Genomic DNA, 24,399 nt, shown 5'->3' on the forward strand with positions numbered 1-24,399 from the left:
CACGTCTGCTGGCCACGACGGCTGGGCTCCGTCCAGGCTGCCTACGTGACCACGAGCCAAACCCCTGCAAGACTCAGTTTACCCAGCACCAACCCATCCCCTAAGTACGCGGATGATGAGATCAGTCTGAAATGCCCCAAGATTGGGTTCTGGCCGCAGGAGGCTGGGCAGGATGGGTGAGGGTTTGCTCGAAGTGGCCAGTCGCCACAGCTCGGACACGTGTGCCGTGACTGAGGTGGCAACAGCCAGCTCATGCATATGGGATGTCTCATGGAAAAGGTCACACACCAGCTTAGGAGGAGGGAATTAATAGATGCTGTATTTGCTGGTGAAGCATGTGGTGTGTTACAGGCATATACACACCTTGCACACCCACACCAGAGCCATCACCACAGCAGACACTTGCCTCTCCAAAGGACTCCCGAACCAAAATCAGGGGCTACAGCAGACCTAACACCAAGACATCCTCTCACCTGGACAAGACGGACAACAACACTTCATTTGCCTGCAGGGAAGCTGTGAGCTCCTCAGCATCCAGCTGCCTGCCCACATATTTGCACCAGCATCCAGCACAGAAACAATCCTGACCTTGTCTGGTGCCCCAGGCGCTCCTGCAAAAATAGCTTTCCTGGCTGATGGGGCAGAGGAAAACTCCTGGCTTCCCCAGCTCTCCCCTCCACACCCTCCCAAAACACCTGCTAACACTTTCTGCCCTCCGCCCTGATTACCTTCCTCCTAGAAGGAGAATTTCTAACAGAAGCCAAAGCTGTACCTTGTAGGCTCCAAATTCCCTCATTTTTTGGAAGTGGGGGGCTGTAACACCAACTGGGCTTTGCCTCTCCTGTTGGGACAGGGTTTGCTTTTTTGCAAAGAAAGCCTTCCGTGGCTGGGCGGCTGCTCACAGCTCGGTGCACTGTGCTTGCTAAGCTTTTCTCCCAGGTGATTTGGATCAGGATACACCAGGAAGTTTGCTTTCGGCTGCCTCCGTCGGCGCGTGGGTGTGCAAACAGTGACCAATTTCACTGCCGGTTCGACTCCTTTAAATGGGGACTTTCACATTCGTCAGGCCTGAAAAAACAACGCCATCTTTTAAACAAAAAATCCATTTCCCCTTCCATCGGCTGCGGCTGCCACCGAAGGTATTTCTGTTTGAACAAGCAGGCCCTTCCCACCCGCTGCTGCCTTGCTGTGCCTGGCAGGGTCGTGCAGGTGGGTTTGCAAAAGCACAGCCGTTCCACTGGTGAAGATGCTCCAGCCATGGAGTTCTCTCTTCTCCTGCTGGGAAAATAGGAGCTTTTTTGGAAAGCTGAGCCCTTCCTGCTGGGCTGGCTTTGCTTTCTTAGGGGAGTTGCTTGAAACAGGGCAGAGGAGAGACGCGTGGGCTCGCCATGGCACATCATTGATGCTGTCGGTGATGCAAACAGGTTCGCAGCTCGGATGGTCCCTTTCCAATGTGATCATCAGGGTTACAAATTTCCGAGGTGATAAAAGGGCAAATTGGAAATGTCCCTATGGAGTTTGCTGCCTGACACTCAAGCACTCACCCTGAAAGACTCAAAATCCCAATTTCCTCAGTTGGGATTTCAGCTAGATGGCTTGGCTAAAATAAATGAGATTAATCTAATCAGAGAGATGGATGGAGCTCATTAAAACAGTAGATTAAAAAAACCCACCCTGCCTATTACTACTGCTCCTGAGGTCTTCTGCAAGTTATAGCCACCCAGGAATTGGATTCCCTTGCAGAAACCTGCAGGAAATGCATTAAAAATACATTCTGCTATTACAATTCTTCATGTCACCAGTCACTTGGGAAAGGAAATGAATGCAGGGCAATGCATATATATTTAAATACATACAATTGCCTCCTCTGGGATCAGGATTTATAGGCTGGGAGCGGTGGGCCCTGCTCTGAAACAGAAAGTGACAAGAGCAAATTGAAGTCACCTCAAGTGCTGTGCTGTTTTATTCTCTATAAATGCTATTTCCCCACCCTCAGCTTCATCACATGAAGCTAAGGACCAGAAAAGGGCAGAAGCTGGGTCTGGCATTGCACAAAGCTGAATGGGGAGCACCAGTGGAACTTCTGAACAGGATTTGGGCCAGACTAGTCCCATGATGAGCTTTACTGGTTTTATTTCTCATGACCAGTTGCTTTTCTGCCCAAAAGGCACCCTTTCTGCAGCTTTGAGCAGAGCAACCACCCCCGCAAAGCCTCTTTGTGCCCCTATTCGTGGGTGCAGGAGCTCTTTGGGATGAAACCACCGCGTGGATGCTCCTGCAAGTTCAAACGTGACCTTTGCATCGCATGCACGGAGCCCCATCACCTTCTCCTGGTGTTGAGTTTTCCATGTGGGAGCCACCAAGAGCTGCTCCAGTTGCCTCTTCGAGGCATCGCACATCCTATTTTTGGAAAGTTTCACACAGTAATTGTCAGCTTGCACGTGGTGAGCAGACAGCCCTGCTTCTCCCCACGGTCGGCCTGCTGCACTGAGGTGTGTGTTCTCTCTTGCAAAAAGTTAAACTAAAAAAAACCCAACCAACCAAAAACTGTGTTCACCTGCCTGCACAGCCCTCTATTTGGGAGGAGGTGAATTCCCCCGGGGTCCGGGTGACCTGGCAAACCCCATGTGCCGGATGGGCCTTGGGGTGCTTCAAGTGAGAGGAAAGAGCTGTCTGCGCTTCGGGGCAGATGGTTTTCCCAGCTCATTTCTCTATGGCGTCTCCCCCCAAGTCAAGGGCCAGTCGCCGTCTGATGTAGCTGCAGCGCCGCCCAAGCCAAGCAGTTTTCCCTTATTGTTGTTTGATGGGATGATTTTTACAGCTCCCCGGGGGCTTGAGGAAATCACCAACAGTTTAAGGAGATCACTCCAACACCACCTTGTGCTGCAGACAGGACAGACATGGTTTCAGGCTATGGCTACCACCCCAGCATGCAATCATTTGTGACAGCTAAACCGGTTACAATTCATCAGCTGGGCTGCATTAATTTCACCCCTAGCTTGCTGCAAACCCAGGGCAATGGTGGCAGCTCCAGCCACCTTTAAACCCACCTGAGATATTTTCCTTTGCAAGGGCAGCAGGCGAAGAGAGCCCAGCTGTGAAACTGTAACTAATTAGGGGTGGTAAAGGCGTTGTCTGTCCCCACATGGCATGCCAGCCCTGCGCCTTTCATCCTCTGCATTTCTCCAGCCACAACACCCAGACATCTTAAGCATTTCACAGACTTTAGAGGACAGAGCTGTGCCAGGACTGTTTTATGAGGGGCAGATCAAGGCCCCAGCTCCTGAAGGGGCTGGCTTTCATGCCTGTCCCTTGCACATGTGGGGCTGAGCACCCATCACCACCCGTGTGGAGCTGGGGGGATGGCGAGACCCTGAGACATCCCATCCCCTGCCCCATGGTGCTCCATAACCTCCCAGCTCCAGCCCCTGGCTGCACAGGTGTCAGCTGGTGGGTGTTATTGGATGCTTGGGAAATAAATTAAGAAGGGAAATAAATGCTGGGAGGGAGAAGAAAGGCAAATTGTTTATTGGCGCATAAGGCACTTCATCCCAGGCTGGGTGTTTTGCCCCACAGAAGGTTTAATCTTGATCCCAGCGAAGTCAAGGGGAGGTTATAGCAAATGAGTAGGTGGTTGGAGTCAGCCATTGCTTTCTGGGCCCACCAGAAAGAAAAATGGACAAAACCACATGAATAAAGTGAGGAGGAAGGATGCTGTGGCTGCTGCAAACCCAGCAGCACTCTCTGGAGCCTCTCCAGCTCTGCAGAGTCGTCTTTTTCACTTCATTCCCTCTGACAGGTCTGAGTTTAACACCCCAGCAGTTGACGCACTGAGCCACAGCCCCTCGCAGGCTTCAGGTACGAAAACGATCCGCGGACAGCGGGACACAGAGGAGCTTCTGCCATTCCCCAGGCAACAAGGGCAGCCGGGTACAGCGACCGCCCGTTGTTCGGCTCCGGCCTCCTCGCTCGGCATACCACGGTCTCCCAAATCCTTCGCAGCTCCCCCCTGTAAAACGCATTACAAGGGCAGGGGACAGGTAGGGAAGGCCAGGCTTCCTGAGACGCCCAAGCGGCGGATCCCGGGATGGCAGGCAAGCCCCTTCCCTCAGAGGGAAAGGCGACCGGCCTCGACGCCCCCGGCCGCGCCTGGAAACGCCTCACAGCGACGCCTCGCCCGGCCGCCGCCTCTCTCCTCGCACCCGCCGTCCCCCCTCGCCTCCGATGGGAGAGCCCCGCCGCGCCGCCTCGGCACGGCACCGGGCGCGTTCCATTCGCGAGGGAGGGGGACACAGGACCCCGGCGTTGCGGCCGTTCCCGTTGCGGGGCGGCCCATCGGCGCCAGCGCGGAGGGGTGCTCGACCCGCCGGGCTCCTTCAACGAGGCCGCGCCCGGGTGGCGGCGGCTCTGCGCTGCGCCCCGAGGAACGCCGGGGGCTCTCTGGCGCTGGCGAGGCGCAGCCGCCGTAAGGGTGGCTGCGGGACGCCCCCGAAGCAACGGCAGCGGGCTCGGTTTCCCCCCAGCCCGCCGCGCCGTGGCTCGGCCCCATTTGAAGGTGTGGCGGGCCGGGGCCGGCACGCGCCGCGGGGCTAACGGCGGTTCTGTGAGGGGAGAGACGCCGGCCCGGGCCCGGCCGCCCCGTGGGAGCACCGCCATGCCCAGTCCTCGGCCCCGGGCCCGGTCCGGCGACAATCAGCCCCCGCGGGAGGACGGCGGGTCCCGCGGCGAGAAGCTGCCGGCCTCCGGACCGTCACCCGGTACGGAGAAGGCGGGGCGAGGGGGGTTCGGAGAGCGGGGAAGCGGTGACCTGCCGGGGGCCATCGTACGTGGGGGCCTCGGGGCTTCTCCCACAGCCCTGCCGCCGATATTCAAACGGAGTTAAATGTTAAGATTTGGATATTTAATTCGTCACTAGGTGTCAGCCGCGCTCCGTGGGACCGGCCCGCGGGGCTTCGGCCGCCGCTGGGCGGGGGGGGACGTTGAGAGGGAGGAGGGTCCCTTTGCACGTACAGAAAGTGAGGTGTATTGTCGATAAAGAAATCTGCGCGTTTTCACTTTGTCACTTAAAAGTTGTTCAGTAATGTTTTAAACCCTCTTCTCTCACAAGACTGTGGTTAGCGTTCCTTCCCTTACTCACTTTTATTCTGCTTTTCTACAGCCATCCCTCCCCAAGTTCTCTCCATGAACAAGCTACAGGAAATAACCGATGACATTTCCAAACTGACCATTGTGCATGAAATTGTGCTCAACAGTGACTTCAAACTGCAAGCGGCCAGCTTCTCCCAGACAGGGGGGTGTGTGTGTGGGTGTGTGTGTGTGTATATATATATATCTATGTGTGTGTGTTCAGACTTGGCTTCTCTCTGTCACATTACAGAAAACGCGAGAATGTGGAAAAGAGGTGGGTTTGCATCTGACTGCAGAAGTAACAAGAAAACAAGATAGCTCCTGAAATAAAAAAAAAGTTGAAGCTTGTTTTATTTATTCATTGCTCCATGATTTACTAAGAAGTTCTTAAATACAATGAATGTCAGATATGACTCCTAATATTGAAAGATTTAGAGGCTTCAGCTGCGTAAACTGTGACTTCAGCATGAACAAAGCAGACTTTGCAGTGGAGATCTCTGAGGTGCCTATGTTTTAGCTGAAGATCTGTTTAAGTGACTTTGCAAAAAACAAGCACTAGCTAGAAAAACATTCTGCTGATCTTCTCTGAGGGCTTGGAGAGTTTCCTTGAAAAATGCTATGTTCTTTTTACCCCTCAGTTAAGGCAGGGTAAGTGCTGCATTTTATGAACAGGGTTAAAAGGAAGGAGTTCCACTTTAGAAGAATAGGAAATTTAGGTTGAGAGAGATTTCCATGAGCTGGAGAAAGGTGAGGTGCATTGCTGCCAGATGGGAATAAAGACCAACAGAATAACATGTCGAAAGACCTGAACCACAGTGAAAGCCAAGAGGTTGTGTTTTGTCTGATGTTAACAGAAAACCCCTCCCTTCCTCTCTTCTGTCTTAGCCTGGAAAACAGAGTGAAGGAGACCTTGCACAAAGCCTTCTGGGACAACCTGGAAGAACAGCTCTCTGCTAGTCCCCCAGACTACACTTGGGCAATCCAGCTGCTGCAGGAGATAAAAGAGGTGAGTTGTTCCTGAACCAAAGAAGATAGTTACCTTAGAATGAGTCTTCTCTGAATCATTACCTCACCCCTTACATCCAATATTCCTATGTGAACATGCGTAAGAGGGAGGAGAAAATAGGCTCCCTGTAGTTTATAGGGAGACACAAATTACACAACTGCACCTTCTAAAACCTGTCTGAGAAGAAAACTCATTCTCTGGTCCTGGATCTTTAAAACACAATCTACCAAAAGGATGGAAAGCTTTTGTTTGAACTGTTGGTTATAGTAATAGCCATAGGCCATTCCTGGTGCAGGGTCTGCCAAACAAAAACTGCAGTTCTCTATACAAAGACATCGCTTTAGGTATATGAGGAGCTGTATCTACTATGTAAATGTACAATGTAGTGAATAAGAACATGGTTTAGCACTAAAAGATGTGTGTTCTTAGCAGGGCGTGAAGCCGTGTATAGTTTGCTTTTTCAGTCTATGCGTTCCCATTAGACTCCAGACAGATAACTCCCTTCTTTCATGCATGACAGCAAAGGAGGTTTTGCAAGATTTGAAACAGCAGCCAGACATCCTGAAGTGAGTCATTAGAGTTGAGCGTTCCCTTAAAGCGCTTGTGTGCCCCAGAATTTGCGTACTGACTAGTTAGCTTAGCCTCAATACAAGGCCAGCCTCGATTCCTGCTGAGCGACTCTGGAGAACTGTCGAGTTCCTGGAACAAAAAGAGACTGCTGCTTCTTTGGGCAGGCCCTGCTATCATTGCTGCTGCCATGGCACAACCAACTGCGAAGCCAGATTGAAGAGGCCTTGGACATGGAGCTGATTAGACAGAAGGCTGAGCATGGTGCTCTGGATATCCACGGTCTCACCACGTATGTCCTTGGCACAATGGCAAGGCTGTGCGCGCCCATTCGAGATGAGGAAGTACAAGGGTTGCAAAGCCTCACAGACCCAACTCAACTTCTCAGGTGGGTGATGCTGACTCTGCCTTCGTCTACACAGACCAGCAGGCAAAACTTTCAACAATAAAACACTGGGATAAGAGGTAACTGCCTTGGATTATGGCCCAAGGACCCTTTTGTGCGTTCTGGGCTACAACTTATTGTTTTTCAGTGTAGACATATTCCTGTTGCCCAGCTGCAATTTAGATGGTAGAAGAGTCTTTAGTGAAGTAAATCTGGTGGATCTAGTAATTTTTAGGGACCACTCCAATTAGAGTGAACCTTTTGTGAGAAAATGGAATCACATCAGAGGATCTGAACTCCCCTTTCTCAGCATTTTAAAATGGCCCCAAATACAGCATTTACTGCAGCATTGAACCTTCAGTTCACTGTGTCTCATCCCAGGGAGATTTTCCGGGTGTTGGGCCTGATGAAAATGGATATGCTAAATTTTACCATCCAGACCCTCCGCACCCACTTGCAAGACCACACTGTCCAGTATGAACGGAAGAAATTCGAGCAACTCTTGGATAAGCTGCCTAGTAAGTCAGTGGGGAAGGGAGAGGAGAACTGCTACTCCTACAGGAGCTATTAAAACACTAAAACGGAACCCAAGTATTCCAAAGCTGATGCTTTCATCCTGTGCTCAGTAACAGATGAGAGAAATGCCTCTAAAAGCTGGACTTCTCCTGGGTCCCTTCCTCAAGGCTCTTCACGGACATACCTTGCAGAAAAGAAGTTAGTGTGCTTCAGTTTTTGCATGCATAAGACAGAGCTAATAGCTCTCTCATGATGAACTGTAAGTTCTCACGAGTTTAAAGTGTTTTGAGGTCCTCAGACGAACAAGCCAAATGTTGTTAGGAGGCATATTTAAAGAGGAAAGCCTGCATTTGATGTAGACATCTCTTTTTTGCTAGGCTGTAGAGGATTTCTCTCTGGCTGCCTCTCTCCTTCATCAGACTCCATTAAAGGTGCTTCTTGGAGACTGAAATCCCCTATACAATGTAACATTCTCTGGATACCAGTCTCAGCAGCCTAACCCTGTGCCCTGGCAACAGGACGTTAATACTGTGTGTTAAGCCATTCCTCACCGTTCCAGGAGCCAGCACGATGCCTTCGCCTTCCAAACGCACATCCCCTTCAGCCTGCAGTATAGCATACCCGCTTCTTACTGACTTAGCCTGACCAGTCTGTTCTTGGAAACATCCATTTTTGTTACCCCACTGCAGATAGCCTGGATCTCACGAGAGAGTGGCTGTGCAAAGCAGCAGCAGAAGTGTCTGCATCCTCTTCGCAGCCGCCACCCCACCCCGCAGTCAGTGGCTCAGCTGCCACACACTTGCCAGGGGCAGCCAGCAGTAGCACAACTGTGCCAAGTCTTGGGTCCGTGCTAAATCGAGGATACATGAATCTGCTCTGCTGGGAGCCTGGGCAAAAGGAATACCCTGAGGTAGGAGATGTGCTTGGACACAGCTTTTTCATAAAGATATACAAAATGAACAAGTGTACTGGTTCTGCATCTTCTATAGAAAGAGCTGGCCAGAGTCCCTGTCCCCTGTACACTATGAGTCACTGCATGTGTTTTTTCCCTATGTGAAACAAATTGGGATTTTTCACAAACCTAAACCTCCCTGCTGCCAGGCAGCTGCCTTCCACTCGGCTTCATGGGCATGTTACAGCCCTGCTCCATGGCTTGAGATCTGCTGAGCTGTCACAGCTGCCGTTTCTATGCCCTCAGGCTGCTTTGGTTTCTGTTCACAGACACTGTTGATGGATCAGGCCCGACTGCAGGAAGTACAAGCGCAGGTGAATCAGCTTACCATCATAGCTGCAGTCCTGCTAGTGACCAGTGGCATGTGTGGAAGCACCTTATGTGGCTCACCTGGGATTGTAGCTAGGCTGAAACGGGTAACAAAGGTCCTCTTGGAAGGGCTGTCTTGTACCAGGTGGGTTACTTTGAGTTTTCTTTTCCAGAAGGAGAAGAGTGAGTATGCAGGCACTGGTTTGTTGTGGGATGAGCAGCAGGAATCTCTCCCAGGAGTGGAAGAGGATCTGAGATCCAAATAGCAGCTAGGTCTACTGCAAGGAGTGGGGGAAGCTGGCCAGCATTTTTAGCTGGGAGTTAACTCTCTAGAGCAATAGTCCCTTCTTGATTACAGGGGATACTTAGTAGTGCTGATCACTATTTCATGAGTTAGCTGCAGGGCAGCCTACTGCTTGCCAAAAAGCCAGGAAGGGAAGCTTAGTTCACAGAGCTCTGGCTTAATGTTGCCTGTCCTATGCTAGCTGGCTGTGGTGACACTCCACGGGCACATGGGGAGACTTCCCTCCTTGCTCTGTGCCTGCAAGACCCCTTCCCAAACCAATGCGAGTTGTCCATCCCTTGGCCACCAGTGTCCCTTCTTGGAGATGCCACCACCCAACCAATGCGAGTCGTGGCCAGAGCACATGTACCTTTGTATGATTTAGGTGTGAAGAAGCTTTAGAAGATGTTGGTGACCAAGTGCTCCAGGAAGTCAGCAGGACTCTCTCACAGCTGGGTTACCCTGCTTTCACCACTGACAAGTGTGCTTCCCTGAAAGGCCAGATAAAAAGCATTGCAGACAAGGGCAATGCAGTCCGGCACATCATCAGTGAGTCTCTGAGCTTATCTCTAACTGGACCTTGAAGCCACTTTGCACTCGTAGGCCACAACTTAGGTTGAGGCTAGTGATGCTGGAGGATGCAGGATAGGTCTAGGATTGGTACTAGCAAAACAAACTTGCACTGAGCAGAACTACTGCTTGAGGGTGGGAGCCAAGTTCAGTGCCTGGCCGCTCCACCTAGTCTGCACAGGAGAGGAGGGTCAGGAAGCTAGGTTTCAAAACTGCCTTGATTTTCCTATTTAACTGTGAAACACTCGCAAACAGTAATTGCTTTGAAAAATCTCTTAAAGCCTCCCATCCTTGCTAAAAACTGACCAGGCCCAAGTGCAAGGTCTGTTCCTAGGTAGTGTTGCAATCTTCAGGCTAGGATGTGGAGTGAGAGCTTAATCACTGGCTGTAGTAAAGCACCATGCTTAGAGCTTTAAATAATATTTATCCCTAGGCAGTGCATTGCTTGGTATTCAGCTAACCAGCTGCCCTACAATGCTGCTCCATCAAAATATTTATTCAAATGGTTTGGGTAAGAGCTGGTTGTTTTGACCTCTTATTAGTACTCTGAACGCTAACTCCGCATCAGATTGCAGTGCCACAGGCAGCGGGTACACTACAGGAAGGATTATTTCCACATGGAAGACTAGCTTGTATCAGCTATGAAAATAAGGTGAGGCTCTTCCTGCCCACTGCTTCATCTAGTTAAGTATCCTTCCCAGCCTGTGCAGACTCCACCACACTGTTTATTTGGGTTTATTCTTTCCATGTCAGAACAGGCTATTTTGTTTTGATGCAATTCAGAAGGCTGAATTAACAGCCTAAACCGAACCTCGATAAACTACAGGCTGGGCAGTGTGTGATGGCAGTGACTCATTGATGGTGTAGCATTAGAAGCTGCAGAACTAGACAGCCTTCCCCTGCTCCGTGTCTAGAAAATCAAACCTGTGTCTTGCCTGCACTCTTGGCCACTATCAACATTTTCCACATACTCACTTCAAGTGCAAGAACATCTGAAGCAGCCGGGTAGTTGAATCTCAGCTCTGTGTTCCTCAGAGAGTCTTCCTGAATGCTTTCAATTTCAAAATGCTGCTGTGGCAGGCAAGATAAATCCTGGGCTCTCAAGTTCTGTATTCCATTATGCTTCTAAGATGCTTGACACTTCAATGCAGTACAAAAACTCTCAAGAGTGGGTGAAAAAAATCTTTACTGTTGACCTGCTCCACTCTAATGTTAGATTTGACCATTCTTAAGTCCTTCAGCCCAATACCTCAGCAATAGCCATCATTAGAAGCAGCTACCCAGGACAAAGTGAGAACAAGGCAAGTACACCTGATACTTGGGTGCTCTCCTTGTGTCACAGTTTCACCTCGGTTCCTGTGCTGGGTACTGTTTCATCTGCGTAGTGTTTGGAAGAGGACTAGTTATCCACTGTGTCCCTGAATCCATCCAGAGCATCACTTGTCCACAACATCCTGCCACGACGCGGCTGTCTTCCGATCTGCTCTTGACTGCGTGAGGAAGGCTTTGTCTCAAAACTAGCTTTCTGTGCAAAGGTTGACTGTTGATTTTTTTTTTTGTTTTCATACTTTTGCTCCCTACTGAGCAGCGGATTCATTCCTTCCTCAGCCTTTTCATTTCCCCTGATGGACTGAATTCTCAAAAAGATTTCCCAAAGGGCCTTGATACCATTCAGGAAGAGCTGTTGGAAGTTGGGCACAGGTTTGGAAGCGTGATCCAGCACAACAGGCAGCTGTTTGCACCTTACTACTCAGGAATTCTCAAGAAGGTGCTTCTTCCAGACGCAGAACCAGACTTGGACACAGGGATGGATTCTTTCTGATCATCTTCACCACATACCAGGCAGGGGTGGAACAGTTTCTCATATCATGCATCAGCTTCTAAAAATCAATCGGACAAATCCACCAAGGCCAGCATTGCTACTGGGAAGTGACTCTTGGCATGTCAGTATCTGAATAAACCTCTCAACTACAAAAGGTAGTGGCTTTTTTTTCCCAAAAAAACTGCCATGATTTGGTGGGGAAGGCAATGGGATGTGGAGCTTATAAAACTGCAGTGCAGCTTAGGCTTTTTTTAATTCAAGGCGTTAATTCTGCCATGGGCCTGTAACCTACTTTGCTGAAACGTTAGTCACAGCCCAGGGACGCTGTTTGCATTTGATAAAGCCACATGGTATTTAAAATCATTAAAACGGCTCAATATATTTCAATGTTAGCTTGAAAACCTGACTTACTGAATTATTAGAAATGGAACATATGGTATAAGTTTAGCAATCCCCAGTGTATTTAGTATTTTACATCAGACATACTTTACCTGACATGAAAACCTGATCTTTAACCTGTATTTAAGTGTCTGGATTTCTTGCTCTAATTTTACATAATGAAAACGTCCTACTTCTTGGAAAGCCAAAAATCTTTGCTGGGTAAATACTATATACAGTGGCTGCCCAAACTCTTACAGTTGTTACATGAATCAGTTGCTGCCGTACTGCAGAAAAGCGATTTTACTGTTAATCATGAGTAAATTAGGGTCCTGACAGTCCCCAATGGAACAATCCTTGCAGAGTTACATTAACGGGGCTAAAAATGAGCTTTTTCTCACCATCATGTGGAGAGCATACACAAAGCAGTTGGAGACCATCGTGCTTAGGTAGGTCTACCTTTAGACACGTGGCTGTGTTTTTATGCATAAATTAGTTTGTCACAAAATCATAATATTCAATATTTGCGGTCGTTATGACTAACTGCAAGAGCAGCAGCTTCAACCAAAGTGACTACTTGGCAGCCAGTGCTCTCCCTTCTACACACCTTGGGACAGCACAAACCCCTGATTCCGCTACCGAAGAACTACAGCAGGACTGCTCCCAGCTTTATCAGCATCCTGCGCCCTGCTTCCACAACTGCAGCATGTCATCTCTGCGCAACCCTCTGATGTTTTCTTGTTCCTTGGATTTACAAAGCAGGTGCAGTGCTCGACTGAGCTAATTCAACACCCCCCAGCTCCCGCCCTTTTCTCACCCCTTTTCTCTTAACCTTTGCAGGTCAGGTCTGTTAGATGAGGACGAGAACAGCATTGCTTTAACACACACGAGCAAGAGGCTTCGATGTAACACTGAGGTCACAGTGACAACAGGACAAATATGTGTCTAAGTTTGTTTATTAATTCAGTCTGTTCTAAGTTGTACAATTATGAAAACAACAAAACGACTGCTGGAAGCCCAGGAATATTTACAATCTCGCCTTGTTGTAGTGAGGTCAGTCTATGTTGTTGCACAGATTGGTTATGTTTGGTACCACAAGATGTTTAAAATTCAGACAAATTTGAACAGATTAACAATTGTATATACAGGAAATAAAAGGAAATTCAAGTATCAAAATACAGACAGATTAAATAACATTTGTATTACAAATCAGTCCCACTGCCGTACATCACAATTAGCAAAAATGTCTACATTGCAAACTGAACTTGACTGTTCTCTGCCCTGTTAGGGAATCTCAGGTTATTCTTCCATGGGTAAGAAAAATTTTTGAGCTAGATGGACTTTGCAAGAGCAGCACAGTTACTTTCTTCTGGGGGAGAAAAAAAAATGCAGTAAGTAATGCCAATATGAGACATAAAAGGGAGACTTTTTGCAACAAGACAGCGCTGCAAACACTGTGCTTGCTCTAAAAGATCTGATTGCACAGAAGTGATGTGAGCAGAAGAAAGCCAGGGGAAAGTCTGCTGCTAGAAACTTCTGAAGTGGGGCGGAAGGAGCGTTAAAGCCATTGACTCCACTTCAGCTGCACCCAGAACTGGAGGGGTTCGAAGGGACTATTTGGCATCTGGTCTGTGTCTCAGCAGCCTCAGGAAGGTACAAAATCCTCACTGGAGGTACATCCTGGAAGGTGCCGTATCTCCTCCCTGGGAGGGGGACAGGCATGTACCCTGCAAAAGTTGCATCATTTCTTCTTAAAAGAACAATCCCAAAGCAAGTTCAAAGACAGCTGAAGTGCTAAGATTAGCTTTTTTTTTTTTTTTTTGTAAATACAAAATTAAAAAGGATAAAGCAGCTTAAATTTTGGAAAAAAAAATAATAATCCCCTCCTATATAAAAAAAAGACAACTCTGCATCTTAGTTTACCTATCTTGAGTTCTTTGCCTGGACTCATGCCATGCACAAACCGAAGTCTGTAAAATACAATCTGTCCTTAAAAAGGGGAACAAGGCCCAGGGCAGCACCGCCTTTTCCCAGGCAGGTAATACAGCAGATGCGTTTTGATTCAAAGTCATATTCAGCACCAGAAATTTAGGGCACTTTCCTCCAGCTACCACAAAACCCTGTAGAGAGGAAAAGCCACAATACTGTGCAATGGATGGGCTAACAGATTACTGGGAGTCAGCAATGGGCACGGTCCGGGATCAGGCTCCAGCATGCAAGTACCTTGAGAAAACCCATCAAAATAAAAGGGGAGATGCACTGCCAAAACAACTGCTTTGCCTATGAAGTGAGAAAGAGAGTATCTGGCTAAAGAACTGTTGGATCACTAAAGACAACCATAGGTTTACACGCAGGACTGGAAAGGACCACCAGGGTCACCAAGCCCAGTCCCCTGAAGATTGGAGTCTTCATCACCACATCACCTCCAAGCCAACCTTCAAAAAGCTCATTGCATCAAAAAGAAAGGTGTCCCTCCTCCCAAGCAGAGGTTCAATTTGCAATCTCTCCAAAAAGACTTGTTGCCAACACACCAAATATTTACACTTACACCAGTATGAATTGCAACATATGCATAACAAGGAATGTTAGGTTTCCTAAATTCATCAACTTAAAAAAAAAAAATCTCCACTTCCCCCTCCTAATCATTTACAGGTCTATGCCCTTGGGATTACGGTTCACTTCTCTCCCAGCCTTACTGGCTAGAGAGACTAAATGAAATCCTGACATACAGCAGCAACTGGAGTTAAACAGGAATTATTTGGGCATATCATTCTAGTAAAGCAGCAGGGTACCACATCCCCAACCATTACAATGCCTGTCGAGATTATAACAAACGTGCTGCGCTACATTTTTGCATCTGAAGAATTAAAATTGCAACCATTTTAACATCTCTCCCTTGAGGGGAACCATACTGTGAAAACACATCAGTCAGCCAAAACTACTGTTAAACACTCTGGTAATTTGCAAGAAAAGTAAGCACACAGCACCTTCGAGATGGTGGTATTTGGGGATACCCGACTTAGAGGGGGCCAAGCCATCCTCAGGTTGATACAATCTATCCTCAGGTATGGACTGTTTCAGTATAATGCCCAAAATTTAACTCCTTATTTGTTCATCTTCTGAAACTGTCGCACTAATTAAATAATGAGCTAGTATCAAAAAAGTGCTAAATCACAATTGAATATACTTAAAAAAACCCCCCAACCCTTCAGGGCATAACTGCATTTAAAAACAAGACAGGTGCACAAGAGGCTGGAGAAGGGAGTCGTCTCCAGGTAGTCAGTGCCTAAATGGGAAGAAATTGTGTCCTTGCCATAGAAATGTCAAGTATTGCAATACAACAGTTCTCTGTTGGGGAAGCAAGCTTTGTACCATCGGTAATACTTGGCCACAACCACTCTGGGGTGAAAGATCCTTTGCAGACTCTTTTCTTTAAGTTATTTCCATTTGCTATAAAAGTGTGGAGTAGCTTTGAAAACGAAGGATGCAGACTTACCCTGCAAGGCTTCTCACACTGGAGGAAGTTATTTCCAAGAATTTGGCGTTCTCTACTGTTCACCCAGAATTGAAGCAAATTTAAGTACCGTTAGAGATGCACACACCACTCCCACTGCTAAGACTTTCTATTGTACTCCTTGCGGACTGCGTGGATTCTCAGTAAATAAGAATATATTTTTTTTTCCTCACCAAAAAAACGCAGTGCTACATTTAAACCATGAACTGGATTTGCTCTGTATCATTTTGCACGTTTAAAAAGAAACGGGTCGAAAGACGTTTGTCTCAAACTAGAAAAGGTGACATCGCTCTCAGCCTCGGAAGTCTCAACTTTCCTTTGCTAGAAATGGAGAGAGCTGCTTTTCTCAGCTGGTGGCTGGGATCCCTTTCCCCCCTCTGCTTTGGGAGCCCTCACTGAGCAGCCATGCACCCACTCCGAGGCAGACACCAGTGCCAGATGGAGATGATCTTCGTGTCAGCAGGCCACTGCTTCTTAGGTCTCTGCCCCGTTACTACATTTCCGTGGTAGGAGACAGCTGCCCGGAGATCAGCTTTTCAGAGGCAAACAGAAAGGAAGATAATGGAATGAATGATTTCCGAGTCATACAAAAACAAGTGCTGGGAAAGATGAGGCATACGGCCAGGAGATGAGACACAACCGTGAGGGTTATGGACACACAGCGGAAGCTCTGTAGTTTAGGTAGGGCTGCCTGTGATCCCAGCTGGGTTTGGACGGTCACCCTTAGAAAGGCACATGCTCTAGTGACCCGGTTTTAGGAGGTGCTGAGGAATCTTCCCTGCCCAGCTGAAAGCAGGGGGAGATGCATGAGCTCAGACCCTCTAAAGTCAGGCGTACGTGTGGACAACTGCACCGTGAATAGTTACACACAGAAACTGCACTACCACTGCTACGGTTAATTCAGTTTCTCTTTGAAGGATATAGAAACCCTCAGGGCACTCTTACAGCTTGGAAAGATGCTGATCGAACCCAAACCCAATCTCTCGGAGCCCCTCAGACACAGTAATATTCTGCTGTCCACAACGCTTTGCCTGGCAGGATGGCACTGCAGCCCTTCTTTAGGCAGAGCGCTGGCTCTATGTTAAAAGGCTCCATGGCATATGAAATACATGTACTAGACTGAACTACCCTTTTTTTTTTTTTTTTTTTTTTTTTAACAAAATCCTTTCAGTCCTCTCACTTGGGTTCTTACTAGCCTGGCCCTTATTTTGAAGTCAGTTTGCCACTCAGTGCCATCACGCCACAAGTGACTTGGGAGATGAAACTCATTCCTGAGAAAGGGCTGAATAAAGATTTTGAAACATCAGATTTCACCACAAGTCTGGGGGAACAGAAGCTTTGAGCCAACAGCTCCAAAGCCTCAGCAAAACTCGGACAAGCTTCTTCCAGCCCCTAAATACCAGGTGCAAATAAGCCAGGGCTGCTGTTCTGACCTCTCCCCAGTGATGCCAACTGGTGATCGCGAAGGGAGATTCAGGGTAAACCCTAAAACCTGTTTTGGAAATGGAGCTTCACCAGAGATCCGAAGGCACCCTCTTCCCCATTTATGTCTAAGATGTCCACCCAGACACGTCACGCAGAGGTGAGTGGGTAGCTGCCGTCCACCTTCCTTCGCAGCTCTCTAACAGACCCACCGTCACAACCACCTCTCCAAAACTGGGCTGCGAGGGGATTTTGCCAAGATGCAAAACCCAAGGTGAGTTCACATTCACCTCAAGGTGCACATCAGTGAGTTTTGTACAGCCCAACTACCGCACGGCTGCAACCCCCTCTCCCGCTGCTCCATCTGCTCAGCCCTCTCCCTGGGAAAGGTGCGACAGCCGCTGCCTGCGAGGAGCTGGTCGGGGTCCAAGATGCAGCTTTGCTACGAGGCCGTTTGTGCGAGTTAAGTACTTCATCTGTCAGGAGAGCGAGGCTGAGCATCGGGGGTTTGCTGCCACGGTGTGGAAGTTGCAGTGCCTTTCACTAAAGGGTCTTAAAAGTGCTCTGCAAACGGAGCGAGCCTTACACCCCCGAGAGGTAGGTGAGTACGTCCCCATCCTGTATACGGGGAAACTGAGGTAAAGAGAGGCAAAGTCGCTGGGACGCACAGCAAGTCAGGGAGAAGCAGCACCAGGGCAGGAGTCCTGCCTCCCAGTGCTGTTATTCATCAGATCCTCCTCCTCCTCAGTTTCATCTCGGTGAGCTTTGCAAACGCAAGCGAAGGAACCAGGGGTAGGGCCATGGCCGACTCATAGGGGCTTTCGCTGGGTTGCGAACCGCCGTACGGCATTCCCAGACCTGTCCCAGCTCTGCTCCAACCTGTGCCAAATGCCCTGCGGTCTCACGCAAACGATTCCCAGTCATACTCTGGAATTAAAAGCTGCTTCTACTGAGATACACAGAAATGGGGACATTTTCCCAGAGGAAAAACATGCGCATTTGAGAAACAGCCAGAAAAGGCAGAGGCGCCCATTGCAGGGCCATCTCTCAGTGAAATCCTCACTCTCAAGGATGGAAAGCGACAGATGTTTCAAGATCCCTATAGCCCTCATCACGCAATGGTTTGTAGACTGAAAACAAGCTTTGGGATCAGCAGCAGACTGATTTCAATCACATTTCTCCCTTCAGCAAAAAAAGTACAACTGCGGTAAGCCTGCTGAACACAGCAGAGCTCCGTCTGCTTTATCAGACCTCTAACAGCGCAGTAACCAGCCCCTCTCAAAAACCTTTCCTTCCCAACACGGGGCTAACAACATGTGCCTTTAAAAGCTTAACCTCTTTACAATCTGCCAAGTGAGAACTACGCCCAAAGCTCACGAGAAGTCTGGTGAGTGTAAACAGAAGGACTATGGCGGGGAAAAATATCCTACAAGGGACTGAAATGCATGCAACCAAAACTGCACCTCGTCTCTGAGAGGGGACAGAGCTCACAGTGGGAACGATCACACCCGGCCCAAACCAGTGCTCCCGTCAGAGCAGGTTTTCTGCTCCAGGCTTTGAGGGGAGAGATTGTGGGCAAGGGTCCCCGTGAGGAAATCTAGTGAACGTGTGTTATTTGCAGACAGCATCACAGTGGTTAGTGTCGATTCGAATGGCAGGTAAGAAGAGGGGTGAGTTCACTGGAACAGTACACAGCCGTGGCTCAGTCGGGAAGAAGAGGATCTAGGAGGAGGGAGTGCGTGCACCGCAGAGACAAGAAGTCTCCATCAGTCCAAGGATAAGAAGGTGAAATAGAAAAAAAGGCCTGGGGAGTGTCACGTTCCCCCAGGGATTCACAGTGCCAGAGCGAGGGGAAAGACGTGAAAACGGCAGGCGGCTTCCTGGATCCACATCTCTGATTCCCCCCAGCCTGCATCCCTCTGCACCTCCCACCTCACAGATATCTAACAGTGTGTTACCCTTGTTTCCGAGTAAGGAGAATTCACAGTGTTCAGTAGTGATCAGGTACAAAAGCCGTTTAAGTCTACAGTCTCCTAAGTGCTGCTGCCTTTGACGTAGTGCCTACGCGGGGCTCAGTGCGAGCAGCTGGAGGAAGAGGGAGTTTAGAACAGCAGACAGATCAGATCGCAAAGGCACGGTTAGACTAGGTGGACACGGGGTGTGTTTGCTTTAGAAGATAGTGGTCTCATACTTAGTGCTGAGGGTCCGCTTGGAGTCCTGTTTGGGGTCCACGACCCAGGAGACACTGGCATGAGACTGGGAATCTTGGTCCACTTCAGGGGGCTCCAGCTAGAAAATAAGGAGAGAAAGGGCATGTTAGGTCACCCATGCTTCCAGGATAGAACAAGTGGGGATTCAAAGCACGGAGAGGCTGCTGCTCTGCCTAACGCCCATCCCAAAAACGTGCACGTGTGCAGGGAAGCAGCTCTCGCTGGGGAGGCATTCGAGTCCTTCACAGCCAGAACATGTCTAGCCACGTCAGTCTCAACCCAGCACCCTGAGATGACTTCCTGCGTTAGGCCTGCAAGCCCCTATTACCATTAGCGACAGCTTCGCTTCATCTCACAAATAAGCATGAAAAATTGAGCACTATAAAGATGGCACTATAAAAAAAAAAAAAAAACAAACAAAAAACAAAAAAAGAGGCAGAGGGAGAGAGAGGGAGACAGCTCCTGGCAGGTGAGCTCCCATGTGATTTACTCTCCTGACCAAGCATGGCTCTTTCATCTTGTCCTCCTAAATCAGGATCCTACAGGAAGGTTAACAACACCAGAAAGAGCAACGTGGTTAGTTGAGAGCTGCCACTCTACATCAGCGGGGGCGGACATGAGCGGTTTATCCCTGGGGTTCATCTGAGCCCATGGCACGGCCCTGGAACGAGCGGGGAGGGAAGACAGCAGCGAGGCAGGACACGGGACCACAGCAGGAGACGCGGGAAGCGGGGAGGCAGGCGGGCCAGTGGCAGCTGGGGCAGCCCGGGTCAGTTCGTAATGGAAGATGGCAGGAAGAAGGGTAAAGACCTTAGCTCCAGGACTAACAGACTGCAGCGGCAGGTAGGAGGGGCGGTGTGTTGTACAGGTGTGACAGTAACAACAGCGAGTGTCGGGAGGGAGCGGCACCTGAGCGGGGGGAGCAAGCAGAACACAGACAAAAGGAGACATTAAAGGAAGGCAATGGCTTATGCAGCAGTCCCTGCTCCTCAGCAGCTCCAGTCTTGGCTGGTTTTGGCTACAGGGGCACTCCTGTACTGCAAACCGCAGGTTACCTGCGGATCTTACTGCGGCTCTGCAGGGTTTGCACGTGGAAGCTGTGCTGGACCCAGCAGGGCACTTAAGCCCCATCCCACCCGGGCTATTTCCACCTCTGCTTGCCCTCATCCTACCAGGGGAAGGCCTAACCCCGCAGCAGGACTGCCAGCAGAGCCACGGACACTACAATATCAGCTACAGGCACCTTGTCTGCATCTGGGCTCCCCCCCACCACCAAGGGGGAGGTTTAAGCATGTGGCGCCCAAGAGAAATCCCAGCTCAGACCATGCAGATCGCACCCGGCTCGCGCATACATACTGCAGATTTCCTCATGCCGGCTCGCGGTTTAGGCACCGGTTTGGAAGATTTTGTTTCAATCATTTCTCCTGCTCCAGCACCCAGAGGCTTTGCTCTCTGGGCTTGAAGGGCCAGCTGGTAGGCGACCTCAAACGCCTGCCCCAACGTAAGGATGATCTCGTACGTCAGGTTCTTTGGAGAGAACACAGAAAACACAAAGTCGTTAGGTGCATACGAGCTACTTTGCCCTGTGCAGAGTCCATGCGCTCAACAGCTTGCTCTGGAGATGCAGACCTCGGCAGAGCCCGTCACCTTTCCGTTAGCAGGTCGCATCCTGCCGTATCCCTGGCAAAGCCACTGAGCTCCCCCCTGCCCCGCGGGGGAGCTGGCAGTGAGCTGCCTCCACGCTTGCATAGCCTCGGCTGGTGGGACCACCTGCGAGCCTGCTACAGCCCTGCAAGCATCGCAGTTTAGCAGCGTTTTGCATTGTAAAGAGAAAAAGCCAAAACATCTTGTACAGCTGATTCTGCCCAAGAATAAAAGCAAGTTATGCTTCCACTCTCGGTGAATTAAAAGGCTGTTAAATCAGCCTATTACGCTCAACATAATTGAGCGTATTAGGGTTTTGTTCACAGCATATTCCCCAGGAGGGAAAAACTCCTGCCCTGCTTTATTCAGCACTGGAGACTGCAGTAATGAAGCCAGACAAATATTCTCTTTGTCGACAGAGCTCCAAAGTAAAAGCATTTTGAGCCAGGACTCTGAAAGGAATATTTTATGGTAGAAACTGGTAAGAGAGTCCTAGAACAGACCAGATCCTGGTCTATGACTCGCCAATAAAGCTGAGCAATGAAACAAGGGGACTGCAAAGGACTACAGCGTGCTGCGAGACAAGATGTGATAACCCACTCACCACGTCCACGGTGCTGAAGACATGGCAGTAGTGGTGGCTGGTCTGCAGGTCCTTGGTGATGTAGGCGAACGTGCAGAGATCCTCAGGGTCCTGAGCAGCGCAGGAGATGTTCCGGATCTCGTGCTCAGCAATGACATTCTGCCGGGGTCAACCACAAGCACCCGTCACCCTTCTGGGGATGGCAAATACACCCAGCAAATGGTGGTTGTGGCAAGCATGTACTGGGGGCAGGGAGCGAAACAGGTAACGGCAGGGAGGAGGAGTCTCCCAGCCAGACCAGTCCTAGCTCCCTCCCATGGTAGGAATAAATGGCAACACGGTCCACAAGCAGCCAGACTGCCAAGCCTTCGGCATTCAGGTAACCATCACCACCTTGGTTCTCTCCCATAGCCCTAGCAGCTCCTCAGCGGCTTCTGTAGCCACTAACTGTGACTTGCAGCCCCCCAGGCAGGTGGGACTGCAGGTCTTGTCCCTCCGGACACCAACTTCGAGGCATCTGAAGCTCACCTTGTTAGAGGCATCGATGAACTTCACCCCCTTGTACGTGATGGACAGTATTATGGTCGGGATCTTCTTCATGTGCTCTGTGGATTTCTTCAGAAACAAGAACATTCAAGTGACTAGTTGTGGATAAATGCTCCCTTCTTCACCACCGCCCCAGCCCACCCCAGAGACCTCCAGGCCACTGCCCCGCAAGGGCAGGCTTTGGGGGTCTTGGACCAGGAGGAGGAAAGCCTGCTCTTGGTGGAAGCAGAGGGGAAGGGATGGGGACCTGAAGCAAACCCAGCACCCCTTTCCCAGGGAGAATGCCCATTCTCCCACTGCACAGACCTTCCAACTATGGGGAAAAGTGCTGGAGAGGGGCAGTTCACCAGCGACAGTGGCACAGCCTGTTAAGTAGCCTGGGCCCCTGCTCTGCACAACGGCAGCCTGCAGGGTTTGGCTAACCACAGCTTCACTAAGACCTCCCCATTCCCTTCTCCACATCATCCACCACAGGCTGTGAGCAAACCCCCCCTGTCCCTGTGGCCTCCGTACCCTCATCTTGGCACAGGCATCCTGCGTAGACTCTGTCCCTCGAAGGTCTTTGATCAACATGGAGCCCAAGTACTGTTTGGAAGAGGGAGAGATGGTAACGGCTTCACGCAGGAAACCCTGGCAAACCCAAGGCAATGCCGTGGTCCCATGAGCGGCCAGCAGCCATGGCTGGCGAGGGACAGGTCACCCAGGGAAGGGCAGGAAGCGTGACAACCCCACACACAACAACCTGACCCCAGAGCCTCCTCATCCTTGCCACCCCCACAAGCCAAAAGCCACTTACATTGGCCTCATACCCGCAGGACTCAAAGATGAGCTTCTCCGGCTGGTGCTGCCAGTTTTGGACTGGGGCGTACGGGGCAGCCAGGCTGGGGGGGCGCAGGGTCAGCTTTGACTCCCGACGGTCCTCCTGGAAGGGAAGAAACATGGATGTGACACCACAACAGGGCCAATATGGATTAAAACACGGATCCCAGGAGGGCTCTTCGGGTTGACGCAATTGAGGTTCACAATGGCCAAAATCCCACAGGGGCTGGGAGGAGGCAGCGCGCTGCGGGTGAAGGTGCCAGCACTCATGGAATTGCGAGTCACCCACTTCCAAGGTGAGACTGAGGCATGAATGAGCTGCTGGCTCTAATGCTTGAGCCAGCAACAGTGTGCAAAGCTGTGCCTGACCAGCTCCCTGTCTCTCCATGCATCGCCCTAACTCCTCGCTGGCTCCAGAGCGGGGGGAGCCTGCACTAAGCTGTGCAGCGGGGCCCCCAGGACACACAAAAGCACCCACTGACCTGTGCTTTGTAGCGCTCAGCTCTGGAGTAGGGAACAACCTCGGTGCCACGGTCATGTTGCCTCTTCCCAGTGTCCCCGGAGGGCAGCAGCAGATCGGCAGATCTGCCCGTGCAGGAGTCGTTCTGGCTCAGGGGTGACGATGTCTGGGACATCAAGTCCTGGCACTGAAACAAGCAGACACCACGAACCGTCCTGGTCAGCCTGTGCTGCAGACGTGCCCACCCCTCGCTCCCCTTTACAGTGTCCAACACAAAAGGTGCAACGAGCAGAGTTAATGGGCTCCTGCCTCAGCATCATCAATCACACCATTTATTTTCTGCACGATACCCCTGATTTGCTCCAGGATGGTTTCAGGCAGGTATACAGCCCTTTCTGCCGAGCATGCCTCTGCCCGCTGTGAGCTCATCCCAGGAGGGCAGGAGACACGCTGAGCTGCGGGCAGGGTGTTTATAGAGGAGCAGACCCCGCTAAAGCACTAAGCAAAGCGCTCAAAGCCGCTAATGATCAGCCACCCCAGGAGAAAAGCCCTGGGAGCCCAGCGAGAGATCAGCCCAGATGCCTGACAGCCTGGCTCTTACTGCAGGCAAGATTCACTGCCTGTACGTGCCAAGCGGCCCAGCAGACAATGCGGGAAGCTCACAGCTGCAACACGCATTAGTCCTATTCAACGGACTTGCTTAATTTGCCATTGACGTCCTTCCGCTCCCCACGCCGGAGCCAGGCGCTGGATCGCACCAGCTGTAGCACCAGGAAATGCTGCAAATGGCCCATTCTCTTACACAGCCTCCCCGTCCAGCATATCAATCAGTTGATGCCGCACCAAAGGACTCCTCTCCCCCCCACCAACAATCCCGCCTTTAGTCTCATCGATCTCAAGAGGACATTTCAGAGAAGTGCAGATCCTCAGCTGGCTGCTGCCTGTCCAGGTTTTTGTTGTCTGAAAAGGGGGTGGTTGAGCAGCAGGGTAAAGGTGTGGGGTTTGTACGTGGCCCCCTCCCGGCTCCTGAGCACACTCTTTAAGTACAGTACCCGTGTGAACCTTCTCTTTTTGCACCCGAACCCCAGTTCCTAAAAAATCCAGTGTGAGCAAAGCAGGGCACAGCAGTCCAACTCGCTTCAGATAAGACTGTTTTGGTTGAAAAGCCTTGGGAATCCAAGGCAAAAGGGAAGAGCTCTGCAGCAGGGCAAGGACCAGATGTTTGGGATGGGGAAACTCCAATCACTCCCAATTCCCGCTCCAGGAAGCTGATCTGCAAACACTAG

General features: G+C 50.3%; 2 protein-coding genes across 6 annotated transcripts in view; one reads left to right on the plus strand and one right to left on the minus strand.

Annotated features, from left to right (window-relative positions):
* Positions 1 to 4,087: 4,087 nt before the first annotated feature.
* On the plus strand, positions 4,088 to 11,537 carry TCP11 (t-complex 11, testis-specific). The gene is made up of 10 exons (XM_010584792.1): positions 4,088 to 4,822; positions 4,916 to 5,006; positions 5,159 to 5,294; positions 6,013 to 6,133; positions 6,868 to 7,088; positions 7,467 to 7,603; positions 8,291 to 8,511; positions 8,823 to 9,007; positions 9,531 to 9,694; positions 11,299 to 11,537. The coding sequence occupies exons 1-10, from the start codon at positions 4,088 to 4,090 to the stop codon at positions 11,535 to 11,537; spliced, it is 2,250 nt and encodes a 749-aa protein (XP_010583094.1).
* Positions 11,538 to 13,778: 2,241 nt separating this feature from the next.
* ANKS1A (ankyrin repeat and sterile alpha motif domain containing 1A) overlaps positions 13,779 to 24,399 on the minus strand; it is a 109,795-nt gene continuing 99,174 nt past the window's right edge. For 2 of the 5 annotated variants that reach the window (XM_010584661.1, XM_010584665.1), the window contains 7 exons: positions 23,136 to 23,300; positions 22,631 to 22,756; positions 22,348 to 22,419; positions 21,817 to 21,903; positions 21,310 to 21,447; positions 20,418 to 20,588; positions 13,779 to 19,140 (listed from right to left, as the gene is read on the minus strand). In XM_010584661.1, the coding sequence (XP_010582963.1) occupies positions 19,021 to 19,140; positions 20,418 to 20,588; positions 21,310 to 21,447; positions 21,817 to 21,903; positions 22,348 to 22,419; positions 22,631 to 22,756; positions 23,136 to 23,300 (879 nt within the window). In that variant the 3' untranslated portion in view covers positions 13,779 to 19,020. Of the gene's footprint in view, positions 19,141 to 20,413; positions 20,589 to 21,309; positions 21,482 to 21,816; positions 21,904 to 22,347; positions 22,420 to 22,630; positions 22,757 to 23,135; positions 23,301 to 24,399 lie in introns of those variants that run through there. The other 3 variants (XM_010584662.1, XM_010584663.1, XR_775446.1) reach the window with 3 other exon arrangements.

This window comes from Haliaeetus leucocephalus, unplaced genomic scaffold (assembly GCF_000737465.1).
Source record: "Haliaeetus leucocephalus isolate CR32 unplaced genomic scaffold, Haliaeetus_leucocephalus-4.0 Scaffold1000, whole genome shotgun sequence".
Lineage (NCBI taxonomy): Eukaryota > Metazoa > Chordata > Aves > Accipitriformes > Accipitridae > Haliaeetus > Haliaeetus leucocephalus.

What these genes read in the sequence shown, in the direction of transcription:
- TCP11 (XM_010584792.1), top strand. Translation starts at nt 4,088, where the DNA reads ATGGCAGGCAAGCCCCTTCCCTCAGAGGGAAAGGCGACCGGCCTCGAC. An exon ending in GTGACCTGCCGGGGGCCATC is followed by an intron (nt 4,823 to 4,915) that starts GTACGTGGGGGC and finishes ATTCGTCACTAG; the next exon opens with GTGTCAGCCGCGCTCCGTGG. An exon ending in ACTCTTGGATAAGCTGCCTA is followed by an intron (nt 7,604 to 8,290) that starts GTAAGTCAGTGG and finishes ACCCCACTGCAG; the next exon opens with ATAGCCTGGATCTCACGAGA.